The sequence below is a fragment of the Triturus cristatus genome, chromosome 11 (genome assembly GCF_964204655.1).
Source record: "Triturus cristatus chromosome 11, aTriCri1.1, whole genome shotgun sequence".
In the NCBI taxonomy this organism is placed as follows: Eukaryota; Metazoa; Chordata; class Amphibia; order Caudata; family Salamandridae; genus Triturus; species Triturus cristatus.
This window is the reverse complement of record NC_140594.1, coordinates 758,865,271-758,891,082: the sequence shown is the minus strand read 5'-3', so window position 1 is coordinate 758,891,082 and position 25,812 is coordinate 758,865,271. Positions and strand designations below refer to the sequence as shown.

At 48.1% G+C, this 25,812-nt stretch overlaps 1 protein-coding gene across 5 annotated transcripts in view; it reads right to left on the bottom strand.

The window, feature by feature from the left end:
* Window positions 1-25,812, bottom strand: part of SNED1 (sushi, nidogen and EGF like domains 1) — a 3,096,442-nt gene that overhangs the window by 831,362 nt on the left and 2,239,268 nt on the right. For all 5 annotated transcript variants that reach the window (XM_085634426.1, XM_085634427.1, XM_085634428.1 and 2 more), the window contains one exon: window positions 97-210. In XM_085634426.1, the coding sequence (XP_085490552.1) occupies window positions 97-210 (114 nt within the window). The remainder of the gene's footprint in view (window positions 1-96; window positions 211-25,812) is intronic.

The following is a 25,812-nucleotide window of genomic DNA, read 5'->3' as shown; positions in this document are numbered from 1 at the left end:
TCAGACCTCAAAGGCGCACCTCCTATCTCAACTGTCATGGATTCCATCATGAGGACCACTATCACCCTTTAACTTGTGTTCCACATCTCATCTTACCTTTCTCACAGTTCTTGCCAGTGTGGCCAATCTTACAGGTGCAGGTGTACGATCCATTAATTGATAAACAGTAGCCTCGGCTACCACAGGGATTCAAGAAGCAAGCATCACTCACTGGACAAATTGAAATGAAAGGGGTAAAGGAGGATGAGTAAAACATCAGGCATAGACAAGAAAAACATATACAATTATTTTACCCTCTCCACATTAACAAGTTTATATATTGTAAATCAGACAGCTGAATACTACCAAAATGCTTTTTTTAAATGACCTCTTAGCAGGTAGATATCTACAGTTTCCCTTCAGCAGCGGTGCATAAATATAGAAATAACATCCGTGAGACCCTGACAACTACCTAGTCTAATCTCTGGGATAAAAGAGTTAAACCTTATCAACTGTATTACTCAACAATGGCAAAGCAAATGGAACATCACAAAAGATTTACTTACTTTCTCCAAGAAGGTTTTCATGGAAAGAGTTTGAGGCAATGAAATGAGAACTGGGTTGGGTAATACTCCCCTCTGTGTAGTTAATGTAGTTGAAACTTTACTTTACACTAGCTAGGAACTTTTACATTCTTTGCCACAACCATAGGCAAGTATTATGCATTACTGGCCACCAGAATGCTACTGCCATAACTAGCTTAAAAAGGAACCCCATGAATGTGCACTTCATCAACCAGTTAACAGCTTTCACAATTTCTCTCATACCCCTTCCTTCTCACCCCCGCTCCCAGAGAGTGCTTTAGAGGCCACATTCCCTCTGGCAGAGTGAGTCCCAAGTCTTGGATCATTAATACCAGCTTCTGGCATTACTCATTGCACCCACCTACCGATGGATGCATACAAAACCACAATAAAGAGGTTTTTTTGTGATATCAGGAGCTGAACACTCCACCCGAAAGGCCTTAGTTCCACCATCACAATCTTATTTTCTTTAATGCACTGCACTACAGACAACTTAGGAGCTTTTGGAAAAGCCGGATAGGTGATCAGATGAGTGTTGGTCTTCGTTCTCATGGCAGCAGAAAACATTTTACCCTTCAGAGTAAACATTCTGCCAGAAATGTCCAATGCTCACACATCCAAAACTCACCTGGTCGAAATCACACAGAGGAACATGTACAATTTTGCTGAAAGTTCCTTCCAGAATAGAAACTCCTGTCAAGATAATAATACATTCAAACCTAAATTGACATTCCATAGACAGGGATAATGGGGTTCCAAAAGATTAAATAACCATCCCCCATCATGGGTTTGTAACCCATGGGTGTTCTTCAATGGTTACTTCATTAGTGGTAATATGATGTGCAAAAAAACGAAGTTAAAGGAATTAATCGCAATACCTTCCTCCACCATTTTAGAAAAAAAGTTTAGGATGTACAAAGTGTCTGCTTCTATGGAATCCAAATTCGGAGCTACATAACAACGTGGCCATCTCCTCCAAGCAGTGTGCTATTTTTTAACAGTACCTTCTGCCCATGCATGTTGAATAAAGGAGGAAAAGAGTCGGGGAAGGCATGGCATCGTCCTGCGTGCTCTTCAATCTTCCATGCCTTCTGTCATAGCTGTCTGCCAGCACCAGAGGATGAGTTCAAATCAGAAAATCCATCAGGATCGATTGCCATTTGGAAATGGCAGTTGGGCAGTCTCACAATAACTCAGAAAGTGGCAAGCACCATACCTGCAATCTCCAAAACAAGGTATTAGAACCAGATTGAACACTGAACATCTCGCTTGCACTGATACTGTGACTATTATGGCCAGGGCCGGACTGGGAACACCCCACGAGAAATACTGCCAATGATAGCGAATCCCTAAACCGACACCCGGGGTAGGACTCCCGGACGGAATTAGGCCAGAGGAAACCCAGCTGTGTCATTACAGAATCTCCGCATTGAGAAGAGAGATTTCCCATGGCGCGAGACAAGGAGACTAAAACGCAGAAACAGGGGAAGCTGGACAAATTTGCTAAACCCTTACAAGGGACAGATCCCCCCGTGACGGCCGCCATGGATGCGCCGGACAACAACGTTCTCCTCCAGGCCATCCGCTCCTCTAGGGAGGTGCTGGTGGGTAAAATTGACAGCATCAAGATAGACGTCAACCTGCTCCGTCAAGAGCTACGAAATGTGTCCGAAAAAGTCACACAGGCAAGCACAGAATATCAGAGGTGGAAGACACTACACATACACTCCGGAAAGAGGTCACAGAACTGACGACGGCTATGGAGGATGTGCTATGGAGAGTGGATGATGCTGAAAACAGGTCAAGAAGGAACAACCTCCGCTTTATCGGCTTTCCGGAAAACATTGAGGGGACGGATGCTGGTGCCTTTCTGAGACAATGGATACTAGACTCGCTTCCAGACGTCCACTTCTTGCCGTGCTTCATCATTGAGACGGCTGAAATGCCAGAAACCGGTCCTAGGAAGCTTGTTTCCGGTCCAGGGAGGGCATGGCTTGGCAGTTCGGGCTGGACTGTTCCCATGAGGCACAGGGTCAGACTGATTTGCATATGGCCATGTCTGAACTGGGGTGGCAGAGTGGGCTAAAGAACGGTGATGGATCAAACCCAGATCTGTTGACTGGGTGTGAGTGTTTGATTGGTTCTGATGCTCCGTCCATCACCACCCCCTTTTGTACTGCTTTGTTCGCCATAAGTTGGCAGGGTATGCTCAGACGTGAGTCCCTTGCTCACTTTGCCACTGGATTCAAGCAAGCCTGGCTGAAGACGGCTGAAATGCCAGAAACCGGTCCTAGGAAGCTTGTTTCCGGTCCAGGGAAGGCATGGCTTGGCAGTTCGGGCTGGACTGTTCCCATGAGGCACAGGGTCAGACTGATTTGCATATGGCCATGTCTGAACTGGGGTGGCAGAGTGGGCTAAAGAACGGTGATGGATAAAACCCAGATCTGTTGACTGGGTGTGAGTGTTTGATTGGTTCTGATGCTCCGTCCATCACCACCCCCTTTTGTACCGCTTTGTTCGCCATAAGTTGGCAGGGTATGCTCAGACGTGAGTCTCTTGCTCACTTTGCCACTTGATTCAAGCAAGCCTGGCTGAAGACGGCTGAAATGCCAGAAACCGGTCCTAGGAAGCTTGTTTCCGGTCCCGGGAAGGCATGGCTTGGCAGTTCGGGCTGGACTGTTCCCATGAGGCACAGGGTCAGGCTGATTTGCATATGGCCATGTCTGAACTGGGGTGGCAGAGTGGGCTAAAGAACGGTGATGGATCAAACCCAGATCTGTTGACTGGGTGTGAGTGTTTGATTGGTTCTGATGCTCCGTCCATCACCACCCCCTTTTGTACCGCTTTGTTCGCCATAAGTTGGCAGGGTATGCTCAGACGTGAGTCTCTTGCTCACTTTGCCACTTGATTCAAGCAAGCCTGGCTGAAGACGGCTGAAATGCCAGAAACCGGTCCTAGGAAGCTAGTTTCCGGTCCAGGGAAGGCATGGCTTGGCAGTTTGGGCTGGACTGTTCCCATGAGGCACAGGGTCAGGCTGATTTGCATATGGCCATGTCTGAACTGGGGTGGCAGAGTGGGCTAAAGAACGGTGATGGATCAAACCCAGATCTGTTGACTGGGTGTGAGTGTTTGATTGGTTCTGATGCTCCGTCCATCACCACCCCCTTTTGTACCACTGGATTGAGGAACGCCCAGTGTAGGGACCCCCAAGGACCCTGCGATCTCTCAATGGAAAGGCACCGATCAGACGCAGTAATAGGCCCCGGACACAGAGGCTTGAATGGAGAGACAGAGAGATGTCCCAAAGAGTTCTCAACAGAACAACACCATATGGCACCAAGGGGGCCACAGGCCGGACACCGAGAGCGTCGGACTCCGAGAGCACTTCACGGAGAGACATGCACCGCGAGAGACCAGTAAGGGACGATGCAGCTCAACAGAGATCGGCAGACTGTACAGACCAGGATATTACCACAGACTCGGAGGGGGAACATGCCCTTATGCAGAACATTAATCTCCTTGAAAAACTGGGAGAGTCGGACATGACAGCTGGCGCAGAATCGCAAACTGGACACGAAGGTGTAACCGAATGATGAGCAGTGTTGGGCACAGAGAACTGAATGGGTAGTAAGCAGACTGAAGGGCTCTCACGCCTCCCTTTGTGTGCAGTTTTTTCTTTCAGTGTATTTGAGAGTAATTTGATTCATCCCCCTTTGTGTTCTCCTCTGTTCCCCCTCCTTCCCCTCCCCCTTCCCTTTCTCCCTTTTCAGTTGACAGACCTCTCCGGATCCAAGCAACAAAGTTGGTTATGTTGACCCGAGGGAGAGTCGATTGGGTGAGGGATGGGTGGGGGGGGGGGGGGGAGGGCTGGGAGGAGGGGATGGGGATGGGAGTTTATTAGTTTTCTGGAACAAAATAGGAATGTACCAAGCAAGAATGTATAAGCTGCAACCACTCTGAGAGGGGGAGAGGGAGGGGGATACGAGATAGAGGGAGGAACAGGGGACGGGGAGACTTAGCAAGAATGACAGTTAATCAGACCCCATACTCAGTTTAATCATGGAATGTCAACGGGTTAGGGGATAAGGTCAAACGTGGGTTGGTGGTGTCTTATGTAAAAGGCTGAAGCTGGATGTGATTCTCTTACAAGAAACACACCTAAAGGGCACAAGATGCAATTTTTGGTGCCATAGACCTTTCACCACACTGGCGCATGTGGGATTCTCCACGGGGGTACTGGGGGTCACCATATTAGGAAAAACCCGCCATTCAGGATAGAACACACTTGGAGTGACCCTAATGGAACGTATGTGGCAGTGCAGGGGCTTTGGGACAGACGACAGATCACACTTATTAGCGTTTATGCACCCCCTAGGTTACAGAAGCAAACGATGGACAAACTGGCAGCCATTCTTCTTGAAGCAGGTTCCCACACCCACATCATAGGAGGGGACTTCAACAATGTGATGGATCCCACATGGTATCACACGACAGTCTAACAGGGAAACCCCACTCAAAAGATTTGCAGATACACTGACATTTACTGACCTGTGGCGAAGACAACACCGCCAGACAAAAGCATATTCTTTCTACTCAGGGGCCCATAAGGCCTTCTCGAGACTAGACTACATATTCACCCTGGCAGGAGAAGTAGGGGAAGTACAAAGGATTGAATACCTAGCTAGGGGTCTCTCAGACCACTCACCATTATGGCTGAAAATTGGAGCTCGGATACAACACCAAACTAGAGAATGGAAATTGAATTTGTGGAAATTGCAAGACCCGCAGGTGGCCCAAGACACGGAGTTATACTTCCGGGAAAACGTGGGGTCAGTGGATTACGCCATTATTTTGTGGGAGGCTTATAAAGCAGTCTTCCGGGACAGAGCCCAAAATATTATCACGCATAAGAAACGTAAAGAGAATGAGGAGGTAGCGAGAATTGAGGCGCAGTTCCTGCAGGCTGAATCACAAGCCACTACTGGCGATAACTCCTCCCAGTTAAGAAGGCTGAAGCTTCTGCAGCAAGAGTACTTTGCGCTAGCCAAAAGGGACGTGCAACACGCACTACAGGCCATGTATAGATGACTGTATGACACAAGTGATAAAACAGGTAGACTGCTCGCGTGGCTCAGCTGGAAAGAGCTGGAAAGCAGATGGGTAGCCCAAATACAGATGGAGGATGATCAGGTCCACGTAACCCCAGATGCATTAGCGCACGCCTTTGCGGGATACTACGAGGCCTTTTATCCAAAACGACCCCTTGCAAACACTGAGCAGATTCACACGTACCTACAATCTATACAGCTCCCCTGACTAGAGTCCAGTGAATCACAAACACTGGAGGCAAAGCTGACGAAAGAAGAAATTGTAGAGGCCATAGGTCAGATGAAAACAGAGAAGTCCGCGGGTCCCTATGGGCTCCCGCCAGAACTTTTTAAACAGCATGGGGCACTTTTTAGCACGCATCTCCTGCAGATGTACCTGGAGGCGCGAGGAACGGGTGCACTCCCCAAAGACTTGCGGACAGCTACCATTGTGGTGATACCCAAAGAAGGGCGGCCGCCACAGAGATGTGGTTCGTATCGACCCATCTCCCTCATAAATATGGAGACTAAGATTTTGGCCAGAATTCTGGCCAATAGATTAACTCAGGTCATTACAGGACTTGTACACAGGGACCAGTCGGGCTTTATGCGTAAGAGATCGACGAGACTCAATCTCCGACGAGTCTCTAACTGGTTGGAAATGGTGCAATATAAGACTGACCCACATCTCATAATGTCCCTAGATGCCGAGAAAGCATTCGACATGGTTCGCTGGTCGTTTCTCATGGCGGTATTGGATAGGCTGGGATTTGGTCCCGAGTTTAGGAGGTGGATAGCCATTCTGTACGAAAGACCATTAGCATGGGTCAGAGTCAACGGGTTTACGTCCCAAAATTCCCAATAGAAAGGGGCACCAGACAGGGTTGCCCATTGTCTCCTCTGCTTTTCGCAATGGTTCTGGAACCCCTTGCATGTGTCATTCGTGCACACCCGCACATAACTGGTTTTCGAGTAAATGACAACGATGACCATGATGAACGCATTTCTCTGTATGCTGATGACATACTGCTATATGTCACACACCCCGAAACGACATTTCCCAATATCATGGCGAGCTGTGAGGACTATGGCAAGTACGCAGGGTATAGAATTAATTGAGAAAATCATGTGTTTATCCTCCAGATAAAGTACGAAATGAACAAGACACAACATTACAAATATCTGCAATTGAAACATGCTTGGCGGGCAGAACATATTGACATGGAGGGCCTCCCAGAATATGCCCCACTAGAAGGACGGCTTTTAATGGACATTGGGGAAAAGGCAGTGTCCTGGACCTATAGGACAATTATGAATAACACACCAGACCCCTTGCGAAAACTGAGCTCACACTGGGAGGTGGATCAGGGGGACATAGACGACCTTGATTGGGAAATGGCTCTGATGCATCCTAGGGAAGTAGCTATTAGATCTAGACTGTGATTGATTCAATTCAAGTATTTACACAGAATATACTATGACAGAGCTTGATTGCATAAGATAGGTAGAGCGGAATTGCCCAACTGTCTGAAATGTAAGACCATGGAAGGGACCTTCTTTCATACTGTCTGGGGGTGCACACATGTGCAGATATATTGGGGCACACTGCTGAAGGAGCTGGAGGTTATATTGCAAGAATCAATACCCCCAGATCCTATGTTTATTTTGCTGGGTATACCTACAGAGATTGATCTCCCCAAAGTGAAGCTGACGTTGCTCCAGCTGGGCCTGGTTGTAGCCAAAAGAGACTTGGCGAGGGCATGGGGTGTTGCAACTAATCCAACGCTAGAAGAATGGCGAAGAGGTATGGATATGTAAATGCTGGGGGAGAAAACAACCTATAAAGCAAGGGGGTGCCCAAAAAAAATTCTGGAAAATATGGAAGCCATGGTTAACTTATTATGGCCTTGCACGCACGGATTCGCAATAGACTGGAGGGGGGGGGGGACATACAGGGGGAGAGAGAGGGGACAGGGGATCCCGTTGACAGAAACCATTTGATATTGTTGATTATTTATGTGACAATATTGTCGGACTTCGCTCTGCTTGTAATGAAAACAGAAATGAGATGCTTCGAATATCTGATGTGGTTTTGTAATGTAACTAAGAAAATGCAAATAAATACATTCCAAAAAAAAAAAGAATATGCAACTTCAAAGGTGATTAAATGTTGAAACTCAGGTGACAAAGTGATGAAACTCGGGCAGCATGTCAAAAGCAGACAGACCAATGGGGTTAGTAGAAGGTAGGTGATCAAAACAAGGTCTAGACAATGTCAGGCAGCAGCCAAGTGGAGTGTACCCTGGCGAGGAAAAAAGAATCAGTCTAAAAGGAAGAAATAAGCAGAATCATGGAAAGGACTTTATAAGCCCTAAGCCGAAAAAAGTAAATTGTTTAAGATAAAAGACATTGCAGGAAGTGCAGGACAATAAAAGACAAATGGAATAAAATAATATATCACCTATTAGGAGGAGAACAGCGGGTCGGAGAACATATAAATGCTTCCCATTTGTCTTTAATAAAATATAGATTTTCGTCATGCAAGCTAGGAAATGCCACATTTAATGTCAAGGACAAGGAGGCGCCTTTATATAGAATGTTCAAAGCCTAAAGAGCATAGCATTCACTGCCTGCTCAATTGGCTTGAAGTAGAAGAGTGTAGTGTATGGTCACTAGAATGTAGAGCGAGTAGTTAGAATGTCGAATGTGACAGAAGATCTGTAAAGAACTGTTGTCTGTACAGTTGTTGAATAGATAGAGCGGTGAGGAAATGTTATCTTTCAGTTTATATAGATGTTTCAACTACCAAAAAGACCACTGTAAGTTAATGAAGAAACATACATTTTAGAAGGTTAGGAACAAAATTTTACATGTGAGAATGTAAACTTGAATGGGAGAATAAATCATGGGAAACTTAAGAAATTATAAAACTGGCCGAGAACAGGGTCACGAATCGATCAGATCTGGGTTGTAGCCACTGACGTTCTCCTTCTGAAACAAGTGCAGATCCTTCCCCTAGGCATCTCTGACCATGCTCCTCTCCTCCTAGAGAATTACCAATTCAAGGACCCCTGCGACCTATGTGGTGCCTCAAAGTACGGTGTCTTGTGAATCAGGACTGTGCTGACTTTGTATAGAAGGAAATGAAGGTATTTTAAACATTTATTGCAACACTGATCGTTCCGCTGGGACCCTAAGGGCATCCAGCAAACCCACCCTGAGAGGCCTGATCAAGGGATACATTAGGGGTAAAGAGGCACAACAAGTGGTGCAGGTGAAAGACTTTAGAGGCCCAGATCCTATCTTCAGAGTGGCAAGCACATTGATGATTCTCCGGAGATAATAATTGCCAACTGGCACTGGCGAGATCTACACTAAAGCAGATTTCCCTAGAGGAAGCCAGGCAATGCTGGAGGGCATTGACCCAGCGGGTCTATGAACACAGGGACAAGACTAGTAAACTCCTGTAATGGTTGGCAAATAAAGATGCATCATCTAGAATTGTACCGTTTATCCATGATGTTCATGGTTACCTCCACAAATGCACACCCGATGTTATATGCGGCGACACCCGTGCCTCTACAGTGGCTTGAATCTCCATTATTAGAGGTGATCACCCTGCCCTCCATGCCGCATCTTAGGCCCAGGACCTTGACCTACCGATCATGACTGAGGAAATTAGTGAAGCCATATCAGAGGTGAACCCGGGTAGGACCTCCAACCCAGATGATTTTCCGATCTAATTTCTCAAACGTTATTTGCCCCTTCTACTTCCTCACCTTTTAGCACTCTACACTGAGGTGGCGGACCATGAATCGTTCTCCCTGGAACTCGACGTAGCCACCATTGTTGCAATACCCAAGACAGAACAACCCACAGATGAATGTTCCTCGTATAGGCCTATATCCTCCATAAACGCTGAAGTCAAGGTATCTGCGAAGAATTTAGCAGCTCGACTGTGTCAGGGCCTGCCCCATTTAATCCATCCAGATCAATGTGGGTTCCTACCAAACAGGAGTACCCACCATTGCATACATAGAATACAACTCGCCCTATCTCAAGAAGATCGACTTGGTGGCTTCCTGGCTTTGCTCCTAATTGATTTTGAGAAGGCAATGATACCATGCCATGGACCTTTTTGGAAGTCATGCTGAGTAGCGCGGGCTTTGGGACTTTCTTCCATTAACTAATTGGCCTCCTTTACACTACCCCTACCACTCAGGTCCGGTTTAACGGAGTCCTATGCCTGCCTTTTGCTATTTGCAGAGGCACCGGCAGGGCTGTTCCTTGTCTCCATTGTTATTTGCCCTGGGGATTGAACCTTTGGCGCGCCTCATCAGATGCGATCCCCAAACACGGGGAAGCCCCGAGGCGAGTATAGCTCTCTATGCAGGTGATATCTTGCTATTTCTTGGAGAGCTGCAGTCATCAGGCCAAAGATGTCTTGAGATCCTCCACCTCTATGTGGAGACCTGATTTAGATCTTGGCGGATAGGATACGCCATCACAAACGTGACCTGTCTGCCATAATATATCCTATGGCACTTGTAATACAGAGGCAGTGATAGCCGTCATGTTTGTGATGGAGTAGCCCATCCACCAAGATCTAAATCAGGCCCCAAGTCTTTGTTGGCACTGGTTGAAGAGGATGCAGGCAGACATTCTTGGTGTCCCACACTCCGGATGCAACGTTGCTACTTTAAATACCTAGGTATTTATATCCCCATCTCCCAGAGCTGGCTGGAATCTTATCCAGACCAGATTGACCAGAGACCCTCAGAAGTGGAATAGACTGCCTCTAAACCTCATGGGGCGAGTAGCATTGTTTGAAATGATGTGCCTCCCTTGCAAATTTTCCACACCCAGTTCCTCGAAGATGGTCAACCAGCACATGATACCTTTCAGACATGCATGAAAGCCGATGGCTACTGGTTCTGAAGATTTGGCAACTGAGATGGTGAGCTGTGAGTCATCGGAATACATAATCAGAGAGAACCCATGTTTCCTGACTAAATTGGCCAGTGAGGACACATATATGTTGAAGAGGGTTGGAGACAGAGCAGATCCTTGCAGAACACCACATGGAAGTTGGAAAGTTCCAGACTGTATATTCTCCCTATGAATATTTTGTTTTCTAGTTTCTAAAAAGGAGGAGAGGAGATTTAATGCAATATCCTCCACCCCTATCTCCCTCAATCGCTGCACCAACACCTTATGATTTACGGTGTCGAACGCCACCGAGAGATCTAATAAGACCAGGATTGCTCTGCCACCTCCATCCACTATCCCCTGAATCCCCTCTGAGGCCAGCACCAACGCTGTTTCTGTCGAATGACAAGGCCTGAAGCCATGTTGTGTGCGGTCTAACAGAAGGTTATCTTCTAGGTAGTGAATTAACTCCCTATATCTGAAAGAAACACGTTAGTTAGATTCCTCACCTTAGAATATCCCCAGGCGTCAGGCTGGATCCGGAAAGATTTTTGTAGCAATACCCCTTGCGTGTCGCTAGGCGTCGTCTGCGGCTCCGCGTCCGTCGTTGCCCTCGCGTGCTGACGTCAGGTCTTCTTTTTTCCGTGCCAGACAGTGCCGATCCGGGAAGAGCTTACCCATTAGTCAATTTTTGACTAAACTTTTTTGACTCTTTTTGGTCTTCTGTCGACTCGACTCTGGTGCCGGTAGGATGCCTGGGTTTACAGCCTGTGACTCCTATTATCGACTGATGTCGGTGAAGGACCACCATCGCCAGTGCCTTTACTGCCTGGGGGCCGACCACGACGCGGAGTCTTGCCCAGATTGTCAGGCCTTGACCTCGAAAGCTAGGCGGGAGCGGTCCCGTAAGCTTCTCGAGCTTCGGCACTCGGCTCTGCGCCGCTCATGGTCCCGGTCCAGGAGGAGGTCCAAGGACCGGTCGCGGAGCCGCAGCCACCATCATCGCTCGTCGGGCTCGAAGTCTTCGGGTAAGTCCAAGCGATCAAAGAAGTCCAAAAGGCGACACTGCTCTTCGGACTCCCCTCGCCGGTCGCGCGACTCGGCCGAGGGTCAGGGTGGTCCCACCCCCGCTGCTCCGTCGGAGCCGCAGGAGCCGCGTCCGTCTCCATACCCGCCGGTCCCTGGGACTGACGCGACTCCGGCGGAGGTCAGTGCCTTCCTCTCTGCCGGCGCAGAGAGGAAGGCACTGACGCGGGCTCGACTGGGCGACCTCGCGTGCCGGCGGCTCCGGCCCCGGCGCCGTCGACGACTTCGGTCCCGGCACCGCAGGTCCCCGAGGGATCCAGGCCTGGATCTCTGCCGGCGCCGGTCGACCTCACGACGCCTCCTCCGCTGGCGCCGACACCGGTTCCGCCTCCGGCGCCATCTCCATACGACGACGTTCCCCGGTTTAGCCCCTGTCCGGGCCCGGCGCCGGCGCGGCTCCGCTCGACGCCGATGGATGAGCGTTTCATCTACCGCCCGGCTCCGATCATTCCTCCTGTTTATCAGGGATCGGATGATGGGGCGACTGGGAGGGGTCTGAGGACCCTATGGCCAGACAGGGCCAACTTTCACAGGACTGGGCAGACGAACTGGGGGACACCTCCCCGGATGCTGGTTTCATCTCTCCTCCGACTGTGGCCTCGGAGGAAGGTGCAGCTTTCTCAGTGGTGCTGCGCAAGGCGGCCGAAGCCCTGGGGCTCGAGTTGCCTGATGTGGCCGTGAGGACTAACATCCTCACAGAGGTGCTTCAACCGTCAGCAAGCTCCACGGAGCCTCTGCTGCAGTTCAATGAGGCCCTCATAGACGTTCTGCAGGGCACTTGGTCCAAGCCCTCCACAGTTCCTCCTGTGGATCGGAACGTGGCCCGGCGCCACCGCCCTGCTCCGGGGAACCCCCGTTTCCTGTCCCAACACCTCACCCCCGAGAGTCTGGTTATCCAGGCCTCCACTTCCCAATCCTCCTTCCCGTCCGCTCCTCCGGATCGGGAATCCAAGAGGCTGGAACAGTTCGGAAGAAAGCTGTTCTCTTCCCTGGGTTTGGGCCTGCGGTCTTTGAACACCGCTTGCCTCTTGGACCGTTTCTCCCACTCTCTGTGGGATACGGTGGAGGATGTGCTGCCCCTGTGTCCGGAGGAGGCCCGGACACGTCTCTCCCAGGTGCTTGCTGACGGGCGAGATGCAGCACGACATGCCATACGGTGTGGACTAGTCACCACGGACTCGCTGGGTAGGGTGATTTCCACCACGGTGGCGCTCCGGCGCCATGCCTGGCTGCGGTCCACGTCTTTCTCGGGGGATGTCCAGAGTACCCTCATGGATATGCCCTTTGATGGCACTCGCCTTTTTGGTGAGAAGGCGGATAGTGCGCTGGCTCGTTTTAAGGACTCCCGGGCTACGGCCAAGTCCTTGAGTCTCTCGGCCCCGCGGCCGCAAACTTCCGCCTTTCGCCCCTTTCGAGGCCAAGGAAGGGGCGCCTCCTCACGTCCGCCTAGCCACCGGCCGCAGAACCAATCAGCACGCGGACGTGGATTCTGCCGTGGCGGTACTGGAGGACAACGTGCCGGTGAGTCCACATCCACCCCGGCAGCATCCGCCTCAAAGCCCTCCTAGTCCGAGCTTTCAGGCCCATTCCACGCCAGTGGGCGGCAGAGTTCGCCATCACCTGCTTCACTGGCAATCCATCACATCGAGACGACCCCTCCAGCCATGCCACCGCAGTGCCACCGTATATCGGAGGATCACTTGAATCTTCTGCGGGAGGAAGTTACGGCCCTGTTGGCCAAAGAGGCCGTCGAGCGCGTTCCTGGTCCAGAAGTAGGCCGTGGTTGCTATTCCCACTACTTTCTGGTTCCCAAGAAGGGCAAAGGGGGCCTACGCCCTATCTTGGACCTCAGGAGCGTCAACGCCTTCCTCCGGAAGGAACGGTTCAAGATGCTAACTTTAGCTCAGGTTCTGGCTGCCCCTGACCCTGGAGACTGGATGGTAGCGTTGGACTTGCAGGACGCCTATTTTCACATCCCCGTCCTGCTGGCCCACCAGCGTTACCTGCGGTTCATGGTGGGTCAGGAGCATTTTCAGTTCACCGTGCTCCCCTTCGGCCTCACCAGTGCCCCTCGGGTGTTCACGAAAGTGATGGCGGTGGTCGCACCTCATCTGCACAGATCGAGGGTTCCAGTCTTCCCCATCTCGACGACTGGCTGTTGAAGGCGGGCTCGCCCCAGCAAGTCGTCTCCCACCTCCAGACTACGGCCGACCTCCTGCATTTTCTGGGGTTCTCCATCAACATGTCGAAGTCACACCTGAGACCCTCCCAGAAGCTCCTCTTCATCGGAGCGGTTCTCGATTCGGCGCAGTTCCGGGCCTATCCTCCGGAACAGCGGGTCCGGGATATTCAGGCTCTGATTCCCATCTTTCGGCCTCTATCCTGGGTTTCGGTCAGGTTGGTGCTGCTGCTTCTGGGGCTGATGGCCTCCTGCATCCTGTTGGTGCATTACGCCAGGTGGCGAATGCGGGCTCTGCAGTGGGACCTGAAGTTTCAGTGGGCCCAGCATCGAGGCAACCTGTCCGACCATGTCTTGATCTCGGAGGGCACTGCGAAACAGTTGCAGTGGTGCCTCACGGACCGCGATTGGGTCAGGGGCAGATGCCTCTCCCTACCCCAACCGGAGCATGTAGTAGTGAGAACGCGTCCCTCCTGGGATGAGGGGGCCATATGGGAGAGGCGGAGATCAGAGGCCTCTGGTCTCTGGCGGAGTCTCAACTCCATATCAACTTGTTGGAGCTGAGAGCGATCCGGCTTGCACTGAAAGCCTTCCTTCCCTCTGTCCGGGGAAGTGTCGTGCAGGTGTTCACGGGCAACACCACCGCCATGTGGTATTGCAACAAACAGGGCTAGGTGGGGTCGTGGACCCTTTGTCAGGAGGCTCTGCACCTCTGGACATGGCTGGAACACCAGGGCATCATCCTGGTGGTTCAACATCTGGCGGGCTCTCTGAACGCCAGAGCAGACGAACTCAGCAGCCGGTGCATGATGGATCACAAATGGCGTCTGAACTCGGACGTGGCGCAAGGTGTCTTTCTGCAGTGGGGACAGCCTTGGTTAGATCTATTCGCCGCCGAAGAGAACGCGCAATGTCAGCAGTTCTGCACGTTGGAAATTCCAAGGCGGCACTCGCTCGGAGACGCTTTTCATCGCGAGTGGAGTTGCGGTCTGTTGTACGCCTTTCCGCCTATACCACTTCTGCCCAGAGTGCTGAAGAAGATCAGGCGCGACCGGGCCCAAGTCATCTTAGTGGCTCCGGATTGGGCACGAAGGTACTGGTATCCCGAGCTCCTCAGTATGTCAATCGATCCTCTGGTACGACTGCCTCTTCAGGAGGACCTTCTGTCGCAGCAGCAGGGGACGGTCCTCCACCCAAACCTGTCCAGTCTCCACCTCCATGCGTGGAGATTGAGCGGCGACAGTTGATGCCATTTGACTTGCCTCCTGAAGTCTGTGATGTGATTCTGGCAGCCAGGCATCCCTCCACAAAATCGGTATACGCCTGCAGGTGAAACAAATTTGTGGCATGGTGCACAGCAAAGGCTGTGGATCCTCTTTCCGTCCCTCTTTCTGAGGTTCTACTCTTTCTTCTTTCTTTCGCCCAGCAGGGCTCTTATCTGGGCACCTTGAAAGGTTATCTTTCTGCAATCTCTGCTTTTTTACGGCTTCCTGATCAGCCTTCTCTTTTCAAGTCCCCTGTTGTTTCGCGTTTTCTTAAAGGCATTACTCACATGTTTCCTCCTGTCCCCTTCGTAATGCCTCAGTGGGATTTGAATCTTGTCTTGACCTTTCTGATGTGCGCTCCCTTTGAGCCTCTTCACAATTGTCCCCTTCGTCTTCTGACTCTTAAGACTGCTTTCCTGGTAGCTATCACCTCGGCTAGACGGGTGAGTGCGCTCCAGGCTCTGTCATCTAAGCCTCCCTTTCTTTCTGTTCATCCGGACAAGGTTGTCCTCCGGACTCATCATTCTTTTCTTCCGAAAGTGGTGACCCCCTTTCACATCGGGCAATCGGTCACATTGCCCACCTTCTTTCCGCCTCCGCATCCTTCGAAAGAGGAAGAGAGGCTCCACGTCTGGACCAAAACGTGCGCTGTCCTTTTATTTGGACCGCACCAGACAGTTCCGGGTGGATGACCAACTTTTTGTTGGATACGTAGGTGCTAAGAAGGGGAGGGCTGTACACAAGCGGACCATCTCACGGTGGGTCATCTTGTGTATAAAGGTTTGTTACTCTTTGGCGAAAAAAGACCCTCCTGTTGGGCTGAGAGCCCATTCCACCCGGGCCACAGCAGCGACTACTGCCCTGGGACGGGGAGTTCCCTTGCAGGACATCTGTCAGGCGGCGACGTGGGCCTCACTGCACACGTTCGCCAAGCACTATTGTCTGGACAGCCAAGTCCGGAGAGATGGCTTCTTTGGCCGTTCTGTTCTCCAGGACTTTCTGGTGTGATCTTGGTTCGCAGACCCTCCACCGGGGTAGTATAGCTGGGGTATCTATTCTAAGGTGAGGAATCTAACTAACGTGTTTCTTTCAGATGAACAAGTTACTTACCTTCGGTAACGATGTATCTGTAAGAAACATTAGTTAGTTAGATTCCTCACCGACCCACCCATCCTCCCCGGTCTGCGAACCGACATCTAGGGTTAAGGTCATCCTGTTCAGGGCCCTAGACTTTTTGGCACCAGTGTCGGTCTCTTGCATGGCTCTGCGTTCCTGGCGCGGAAAGCTATGTACAAGAACTGACGTCAGCGCGCGAGGGCGGCGTCTAAGTACTCCGACGACGTCATTCCGGCGCACGACGCCAACGACGGACGCGGAGCCGCAGACGACGCCTAGCGACACGCAAGAGGTGTTGCTACAAAAACCTTTCCGTATCCAGCCTGACGCCTGGGGATATTCTAAGGTGAGGAATCTAACTAACTAATGTTTCTTACAGATACATCGTTACCGAAGGTAAGTAACTTGTTCTTATGGCTCTTTCCAGAATTTTTGCTGGTAGAGATAGTCGGGTAATTGGCCGATAGTTTTTTGGTTCTAGTGGGTCCAAGGCTGGCTTTTTAAGAATTGGCCTTATTCAGGCCTTTTTCCAGGCATCGGGATATTTACCCGTTTCAAGGACTTGGTTTAAGAGTGGGGTAGGATGTGTACTGATAATCTTAGGTACCAAGTGAAGAACTGCTGGAGGACACGGATCATTTGGTGAGCCGGATTTAGTGGATATCAGGAGGTCATGGACCTCCTCCACGGTAAGTGTCCTAAAGCATGCAAGTCTACCAGTTGCTGCCCATACGTTTATATTTAGTAGATTATTATCTGGCATAGTATTAGCCAAATTTAAAAGATCATCATAGATCACTTGTACTTTGCTTTGGAAACAATTGGCCATCACATTGCAGAAGGCTTGGTCTGGTCTGAACTTGGCTGTGTGTTGAGGTGTAGCAAGTGTATACACAGTTTTAAACAGTTCCTTTGAGGAGTGTGTTGCGTCTCCTATTTTAGCAGTAAAATAAGCCCTTTTAGCTTTAATGATAGCCTGCTTATATTCCTCCAGGCATTGATTATAAACTAGCTTATGCTCCATACTATAATCTGACCTCCAGATCCGTTCTGTCCTTCTACATTTCATTTTTATTGTTTTTACCTCCGGACTATACCAGGGTGCTGTTGCAGTTGCTCTTCTAGTGGTTTTATTAATTTCAGGGGACACACTATCAGCAGCTGTTCTAATCCAATTGTCAAATTGGTTGGCTGCTATATCATTGTCACTGTTAAATACCGATAGACCTGAACTCAGCGCCTGTTTCAGATCATCCATTTTACCTTATTTCATTTCCGAACCCTCAAATTTGTGGCAGGAAAGGACTGAGGTAAAATAGACGTTTTGTTGATCACCTCAAAGTAAATAGCTCTATGGTTAGTCCAAGGTAAGGGTAACGTCTTTGTTACAGTTATGCCTGGTTGGTTTGTGAAAATACCATCCAGTGTGTGCCCTGTTAAATGTGTAGGTTCCAGTATAATTTGCAAGAGTCCATACGCTGCTAGATTATCCACAAGTCTTACCGTATCTGGGTTAGTCTTTAATTTGAGATGATAATTAAAATCCCCCATAATGGTAAAAAAGTCTGAGTCCAAACTTGATTCTAAAAAATTCAAAAGAGCCTGCGAGAACGCCATTCTGGGTCCCAGGGGCCTATAGACAAGTAGCCCTTGAAATGTGAAGAAATCATTAAATTTAAATGAAAACATTAATATCTCAGCTGGAAGCACCATTATGACCTCATAGCGCAGTTTTAAATTCTCTCTATAAATCAGGGCTATACCCCCACCTCTGCCTTCTATCCTATCATGTTGTACCATGGCATAGCCTGGGGGTAGGGCCATATTCCAGTCTGGCTCAGAGCTGGCATCAGGCCAAGTCTCAGTTAGGAAGACAATGGATTTTCTAGTTGAAGGAGACATTCTAATTGATGTTTGTGAGAAGTTGGCCTGGCATATGCTGGTCACTAGTTATAGTGGCCACCTTGTACCAGTCCAATTCGACTCTTATGGTGATAGGTTTAAAAGACAACCTTTAAAGAAAGCTATCCTAGTGGTAGCTGTGGAGAGCAGCCTTCAGGCTAAGTCTTGAAGGAGTGTTAAGCTTATTGTTTTAAAATAGATAACCTCTTGAATGACCAAATGAAAGAGTATTCCACACAGGTATATATATACAATATATGTATTTATTCTAGACAGAATCCCACAGTCTCTTTATGAGGCTAAGGCAAAGTTACAATTCAAACAAGCATTGATAGATACAATAAATAGCACTGTTAACATTGGGCCCCAGGGGGGGACCAAACCATATACTAAAAAAGTGGTATAAGAACCACGACAATTCTACAGACAATGCCTAGGCCATTTAGGATCGCTGGCCCCTTTAGAATCCACCCCAAGTTATGAGGAGGGGGACCCACGGGAGGCGCGTGCAGTGGAAATAGCTGCTATCGGGATCTCTATTATACAGACCCTCCAGGATTTCGCGATTTCGCGATTTCGCGGCTTGCCGCGAAATCAGCACTTTTGTAAAAATGCTGCGATTTTTACAAAAGTGCCCGCGAAATCGGCACTTTTGTAAAAATGCCGCAATTTTTAAAAAAGTGCCTGTGAAATCAGCAATGTACAACCTTACCGCAAACTTACCACAACCTCACCCAAACATCATCTTCTCATGTGTCCTCTCCCCTCTCCACCTCACCCATTCATTACCATGCTTGTTCATGTTTGCAGATGTACGCTTCTGTGGGTACTGGGGTTCCTTACTACAAATGTTAGCACCATAACTTTAAAAAGATTCCAGCGGTGATCCTGAAAACTTGACACACTATGCCTGAGGTACCCTGCAGAGCTGAACGCAGGCTTTCGATAAGGAATACAAGTTTGACATAAAACACTAATGGCGGTCTCCACTTTACTCCAATTAAATAGCCACATTATTTCCCTCCGGCGCTTGATTCCTCCTGGGTGGTGAAGTCGAGCACTCAAACCTTACCCTAAGCGGTGGCAGGGGGTGAAACACACATACAACATGACAAATAGACCCCCAATAAATTTGATGTCCAGCCAGTGCTAGACTGCAAAAAAGATTAGAAGTTTTATTTACAGGTAAATAAAAATAGCACTTAAAATATGACGCACAAATCAATCAAGCACCTTCTAACACATGTGGCCGACATTTAAATTAAAAAATTTTATTACACTTTCATAATAAGCGATACAGTTTTACATTGACTTTACAACCAAGGCCATCTTTTGTGGCTTTGCTCAGGTGAAATCGGAGAACATCGACTCTCTTAGTACTTTTTACTGCAATATTTACAAAATATGGCAGAGGTGTCATACAAAAATGATACATCTTATTATGAAGAGCCTGGATCTCAATGTCTATTGAATCTGGGTACAACGGGGCAGCTCATAGGCTGGTGCCCCAATTGCCGAGTTTCCAGTTATAACTGAGCGAAATTAAATAAATGCGCCTCGACCCAACTCCAACAAGCATTTGCAATGCAATAGGTCTCGCATTTACGCGACTTTAAGCAATTGGCATTGTAAATGACTATGCCTTTTATTTATGTTTTAAAAACGAAAACAAAAATAAAAGGCATTATCATTTGCAATGTCCATAGCTCAAACTCGCGTAAATGCGAGACCTATTGCATTGCAAATGCTTGTTTTAAGAGGCAAGAGAGAAAGGACTGTCCGGGAGCTCAGCCTCGTCGCCTTAAAGCAGTTCAGCATATTGTGCAGACCCTCCAGGATTTTGCGATTTCACGATTTCGCGGCTTGCCGCGAAATCTGCACTTTTGTAAAAATGCAGCGATATTTACAAAAGTGCCCGCAAAATCGGCACTTTTGTAAAAATGCCGCAATTTTTACAAAAGTGCCTGCGAAATCAGCAATGTACAACCCCTGAACCTAATCCCGTAGTCGATGATGTTCTGCCCCCACAGGCAGAGGCGTAACTAGAGCCAAATTTCGGGGGGGGGGGGGCTAAGAAAAACTTCGGGGGGGGGCTGAATCTTAAAGCAATAGGCAGAGTGGAGCTGCAGGGGCTCTTAGAAGGGGTGAAACAACAGCGAGGCCTCATTAACATGCAAATGGCCTTTAAAAGACCTGTGAAGTGCTCGGGTGCGGCTATGTGTGTCCGGGAAGCTGTCCGGGTTGCCACACACGACGGGGGGGCTGAAGCCCTTTGCGTCCAATGGGTGTTGCGCGCCTGCCCACAGGGGTATCGAAAACAACTCCCCATTAAACTCTTCTCCCCTCAATCAGGTCACCTGCTGTCCATACAGTTCTGTGAGGTGGAGGCAGCATCTGATCTACTCAAGACATCTGATGGCCCAGCAAACCGGGAGCACTAGAATCATTTCGAGCTTTAAAATAAATGGGCAGTGGTAGGATTTCAAAAGGTTTGCATACTAATAAAGTCAGTTATTAGGTCTTGTCTGAGACAGCGCTTTAGCGCTGCTCTGGCGAGACTTATAGTAAGCGAGTTTTGGAAGTGCAAACAGTGGCTTTTCAGGCCTCCAAATACAGTGCATGTGCGCCGTCCGGGCGCGCGCACCATTTGGAGGCCTGAAAGCACTCGTTTGCTTTCACTTTCGCTGCCCCTTTGATGTCCTCAGTGAGCCGCGCGGCCACTGAGGACATAAAAGTGCACACCATTTGCCACCCCCTTCCTGCTTGTTATTGTTTCGTTTGATCCCTATCTTTCCCTTTCTCAATCTCACCCTCTCCCTGCCTTTTACAACTGCGGCCGCACCACTGTGCCCGCCCCACTCCCCCCTCCCACTCCCTCCTCGTCAACTTCAGTGTGCGCTTGTTCAATTTAGTTTGTACATTAATCAGTGTGTAATGTTTTGTAACGTCGTAGGTATGCTTATTTATTGTCACGTCTTTTGTAATTATACATGTGCAGTATGTTTTCTTCCATCTTACTGCGAGTGTTTTACAAGCTCCCTTTAAGCACAATCTGCGTTTTGCATCGGCTTAATGAAATAACGGATGTGCTGCATTTACAAAAAGTATATGATGTACACTATGCAAAGAAGTAACCTTCAAATACTGTTTTTTTTTTTTTTGTGCACAGTTTAATGATACTTGGACTCTGCAGTAAGGACTGTGGTTATGCTTTATGTAGCCATTCACACAATTTTTTTGGATTATGTTGGCGATCCGCAATGGGTATATGTACCTTTTCATAATGAACATGGCCAACAATTAAATGTGTACTTTAGAATGCTACGTACTCTGTGCATTAGCGCAGAGTGACCATACACAGTATTGTTCCGTGTACAAGCTGGAATCGGCCCTCATTTTACACACTGTTTAACACACTTTCACCCACTATAACCCTAAAGTGCAGCTGCTGTTGTCGTGTCTGCTGCTCTGATGGGGTTTGTTGTGCTCTCGTCCCCCATGGAACTGCGTGCAGTTTCCTACCACTGGCTGTGCCGAAGTGCACCTAATTGTTAACCCGATCCGCTTCTGTAAACAATTAGTGAGGCCCGCAGCCGGGCTTTATGCTGCGTGTCATAGCTGTTGGCTAATATTTTATACAAATAAATAAATACCACGCCGGCCACAGGATCACTTCTCAGTTAGGCCACTCTGCCTCCCATCCTTGCAAGGTCAGCAGACTCCGCCCCATTACATTTGATGTGGTGTACACAGCCTTTGATGCTCTGACCCAGAAGTGAACCTGGTTAGAAGCCGCTCACTTTTATATTGTATAACGTCCGGTATCAGCTATCGTGTACGTCACACATGCCTAACATTGTAGGTATGCTAATTTATTGTGTACAGCCCGTAATTGGACTTTGATTTCTAATGGTCTCTCATAATCCGGGGTGCGGCGTGTACAGCCTTTGATGTTATTGGAACAGGGTAGAGTCTATTTTAAGAAAAACACCCCCTTACGTGTGATACACTTGGCGTTGTACACACGAACTGCTGTAGCCTAAAAGTGCAGCTGTGGTTTTCCTGGCTGCTGCTATAACGGGGTTTGTTATGCTATCGTCCCCTAGGGGACTGGCTGCAGAGTTTTTACCACGGGCTGTGCAGAAGTGCGCCTTATTGTTTTCCCGATCCGCTTTTAGAAATAATTATTAGGGTCCAGAGCCAGGCTTTATGCTGCATAACCTCGTCAGAGGCTGGCTCAAGACATACTGTCTTCCTTACAATAATTAACGGTCCTTTGTTTACATATTTTTTTTTAGTTCGTACTTTAAACACTGCTCTACAACATACCTTAAAACATTGCCAATAGCTCTAGCTAAACTCTTATAAGGTCTATTTATAGGTCTATTTTACTATTGCATGCATCTTCTCACTGCTGCTACTCTGCGCTCTCAAAGCCAAAATTCTGTGGAGAGAGAAAAATGCAATTTTAGACGGTGCTGCAAGAAGGTGGCTTCGCAACACAATCAACGTCGGGGGATGGTAATGAGATCGAAGCCCCAATCAGTGACTTCGGTTATAGATAACGCAGAGCGGGTTCTTCGTACATGTACGTGAAAGTAGCCAACAGCTGCGCTGAAAACACGAGACATTAAAACAGCACTGCCCAAATATTAAGTGAATATTCGACTGCATCGGCGCTAGTGAGAACAGATCTGGAGCAAAGTGCTATAAACATATAATGAGGAAAACAATGCCTCACTGGCTGTTTTGCATACAAGTTTTATTTAAGCAGCCATCTATGCTTTTAGAGTGCACGCTACAGTTTCCACCTTCCTCACTCTCTGACAACAGGAAATGTCTCGAGTAAACAATGCGTGAGCTTGCTACTTAACACTGTAAGGTCACGAGGCAGAGTAATCCAGTTAGCAATCCCTTGCTCTGTAAAATGAGGCAGTACAGCATTCTCGGCTCAGCGAGCTAAGCGCCCGCATTGACATCGGTGCTGTCTGCTACAGTACACAAGCTCCGGATCTGGCAAGGTGAACGCAAGGGTTTAGCCTTCTGCGGTCGATACATAGAGTGCTGCTAAAGTTGGTATTAGTAACGTCGGCTATTTACATTTACCATAAATGGCATATTAGGATAACTCTCATTCTGTCAGGTTAATGTACTATGGAAATATTGGTCCAACATAACTTTCCAGTGAAGTGTAGTAAACTAAATTACGATTTTGAACCTCTACTTCAGAGATCTGTGAGCATTCGCCATATTGCAACTTCAAAGGGCAGCAAGATAGCTCAGTGGCTTAAAGCACCAGAGGCATCAATGCAGCTTCCTGGGCTTCATTACCAGGAATATTACAGCGTATCAAACTGACTACTGCAAAAGTGCTAGCGCGTAACAACCAACGGAAAGCTAGCCATGTTGACGATAAAAACACCATTACTGTTTAACACCAAGGAGGCTCTAACAGCCACCCCTCTATTACACCTCTTTCTCACCCCTACTTAGAAGCTCACTATGGTCTTCCTCCATGCCTGGAGGGGAAGCTGACATCAGCTGCTCAATTTTTAGCATGGAGCAGTAAGGGTCTCCTTCATGCATTGCAATGCAATAGGTCTCGCATTACGCGAGTTTAAACTATTAGCATTATAAATGACAATGCCTTTTATTTATGTTTTAAAAAGCAAAACATGAATAAAAGGCATTGTCATTTACAGTGCCAATCGCTCAAACTCACGTAAATGCGAGACCTATTGCATTGCAAATGCTTGTTTTTCTCACAGTGGACCTTCTCGGACCTGCTCAAAGGGCCATGGCTTGTCCACGAAAGCGGTGTCCAGCCGCCCTCAGACTTTCAGGCGAGAAAAGGGTTAAGGATGTGCCAAACACCGAACCCGCAATGTGTCAAAAGGTGTGATAACTGCTACCAACCTATACTAAAGCAAATGGAGAATTGCATTTCCAAAGGGTAACAGCCTTCACCTGTGGGCTGCTTCCTCTGTTCCATATTCCAGGTTTCCTATTCAAAGTGGAATACTCTGCTAAAAGAGTTTCCATTGATTTAAGGCTGAAAATGAATGATTATGAGTAAAATAAAGTGCCGCAAAAATGCCGCTAAATTTCCATATTTGTGCCGCTAAATTTCCATATTTGTGCTGCTAAATTTGCGAATCCATGCCGCTATATCCTGGGGGGTCTGATTATATCCTATGGAGCAGTGTTTCCCAAACTGTGGTCCGGGGACCCCCAGGGGTCCCTGACACTTTCCCAGGGGGTACGCAGGCAGCAGTTTAAAAAGCACTGCACTTGTATAATTAGCAGTTTTCCAGCAACAATAAAAGTGTCAAGATAACACCAGTGATTAATGCACCTGCTTGGAGAGATGAGAGTTTTGTCCTGTGGCAGCTTTGAGTTATCTAATTTAGCACAGAGGGTTAATATGCCTATTGCAAAGAACTTGAACTGTGCATTTTAAATAACAGTATTTTATGTGCATAGGCGAGTGAGTTACTGCTTTTGTCACAAAGATTATTTTGTTACTGCGCAGTACATAAGTGACAACCGCAATCTAGCACAGTGACCTATAAACTGTCATCAAAGAGCTGTTTGCAAACTGCATGGTACAAGTTAGTAACTTATGTTTTTCCCTGTCTTTCATTATCCCGATGCTGCTAAAAAGGTTTATTAGGGTGGAAATACATTTTTATTGTTAAAGTCAATGCTAACCACTGTCTTATGTTCTGAATCCCGAGTTTTTTGTGCTTCTCCAGAACAAGCACGCTTTAAAAATGCCTACCAGTATAAATGACATGTGAATCCTACACCTTGTAGTTCCCTTTGCCTTATGTAACATTTTCTATACACTGATTTACACTTATGATTAATTGTCTCTATATGTGTGTGATGTAAAGTGATAAACGTGTTGTAGACTGCACCATTGTTTCCTAAATTTCTTTGGGGGGAGAGCCTCCCAAAGCCCCCTTTGTATTGGTCAGGCACACTCAATGCACTTGGTGTGCACCGTATGGGGACTGGTCTGAAAACATCTGCCAGGGCTGCTTTGGGTTTCCGGTCTGGCCCTGGCAGGAGTAGGAGCCTCGTACTGCGAAATAAAACCAACCATTTAAAAGTTAGTCACAGAGATGCAACACCAACCTTCCCATTAAAACTTTAGTTTTTTTGCAAATTCTTTCAATATAAAATACTAAGGGGGATATTTACAAAAGAAGTGGTGGAGCGTGTTGTTAGCCTCTGTGGCTTAACGACACGTGGTGCCATTTCAGAAACGCAGGGCTGCACCATATTTACAAGAATATGGTGCAGCCCTACATTTTGCCCTGTGGTGGTGCTACACTTAGCAGTGTAGTGCCAACACAGGCACCCTTGCAACACAGTGCAAGAGTGTCTGCGTGCAGGGGAAGATTGTTTATGTACCCTTCCTGCACATAAACAATCTTGAAATTGGGTTTTGTCACTTGTATGTGTGCTGCTTAATGCAGCACACATGGAAGTTATAAAATGCCATTTTTTTAAATGATTGTTTATGTACAGGAAGGGTCACCTTCCTGAACATAAATAATGCAAGGCGTTTTGCTTTTTCAATGTGTGCTCCACAAGGCAGCACACATGAAAAAAGCAAAAATGAGGAGAAATAAAGCATTTCTCCTTGTTTTGCCAAGTTAAGACCTGGTTTTCCCTGG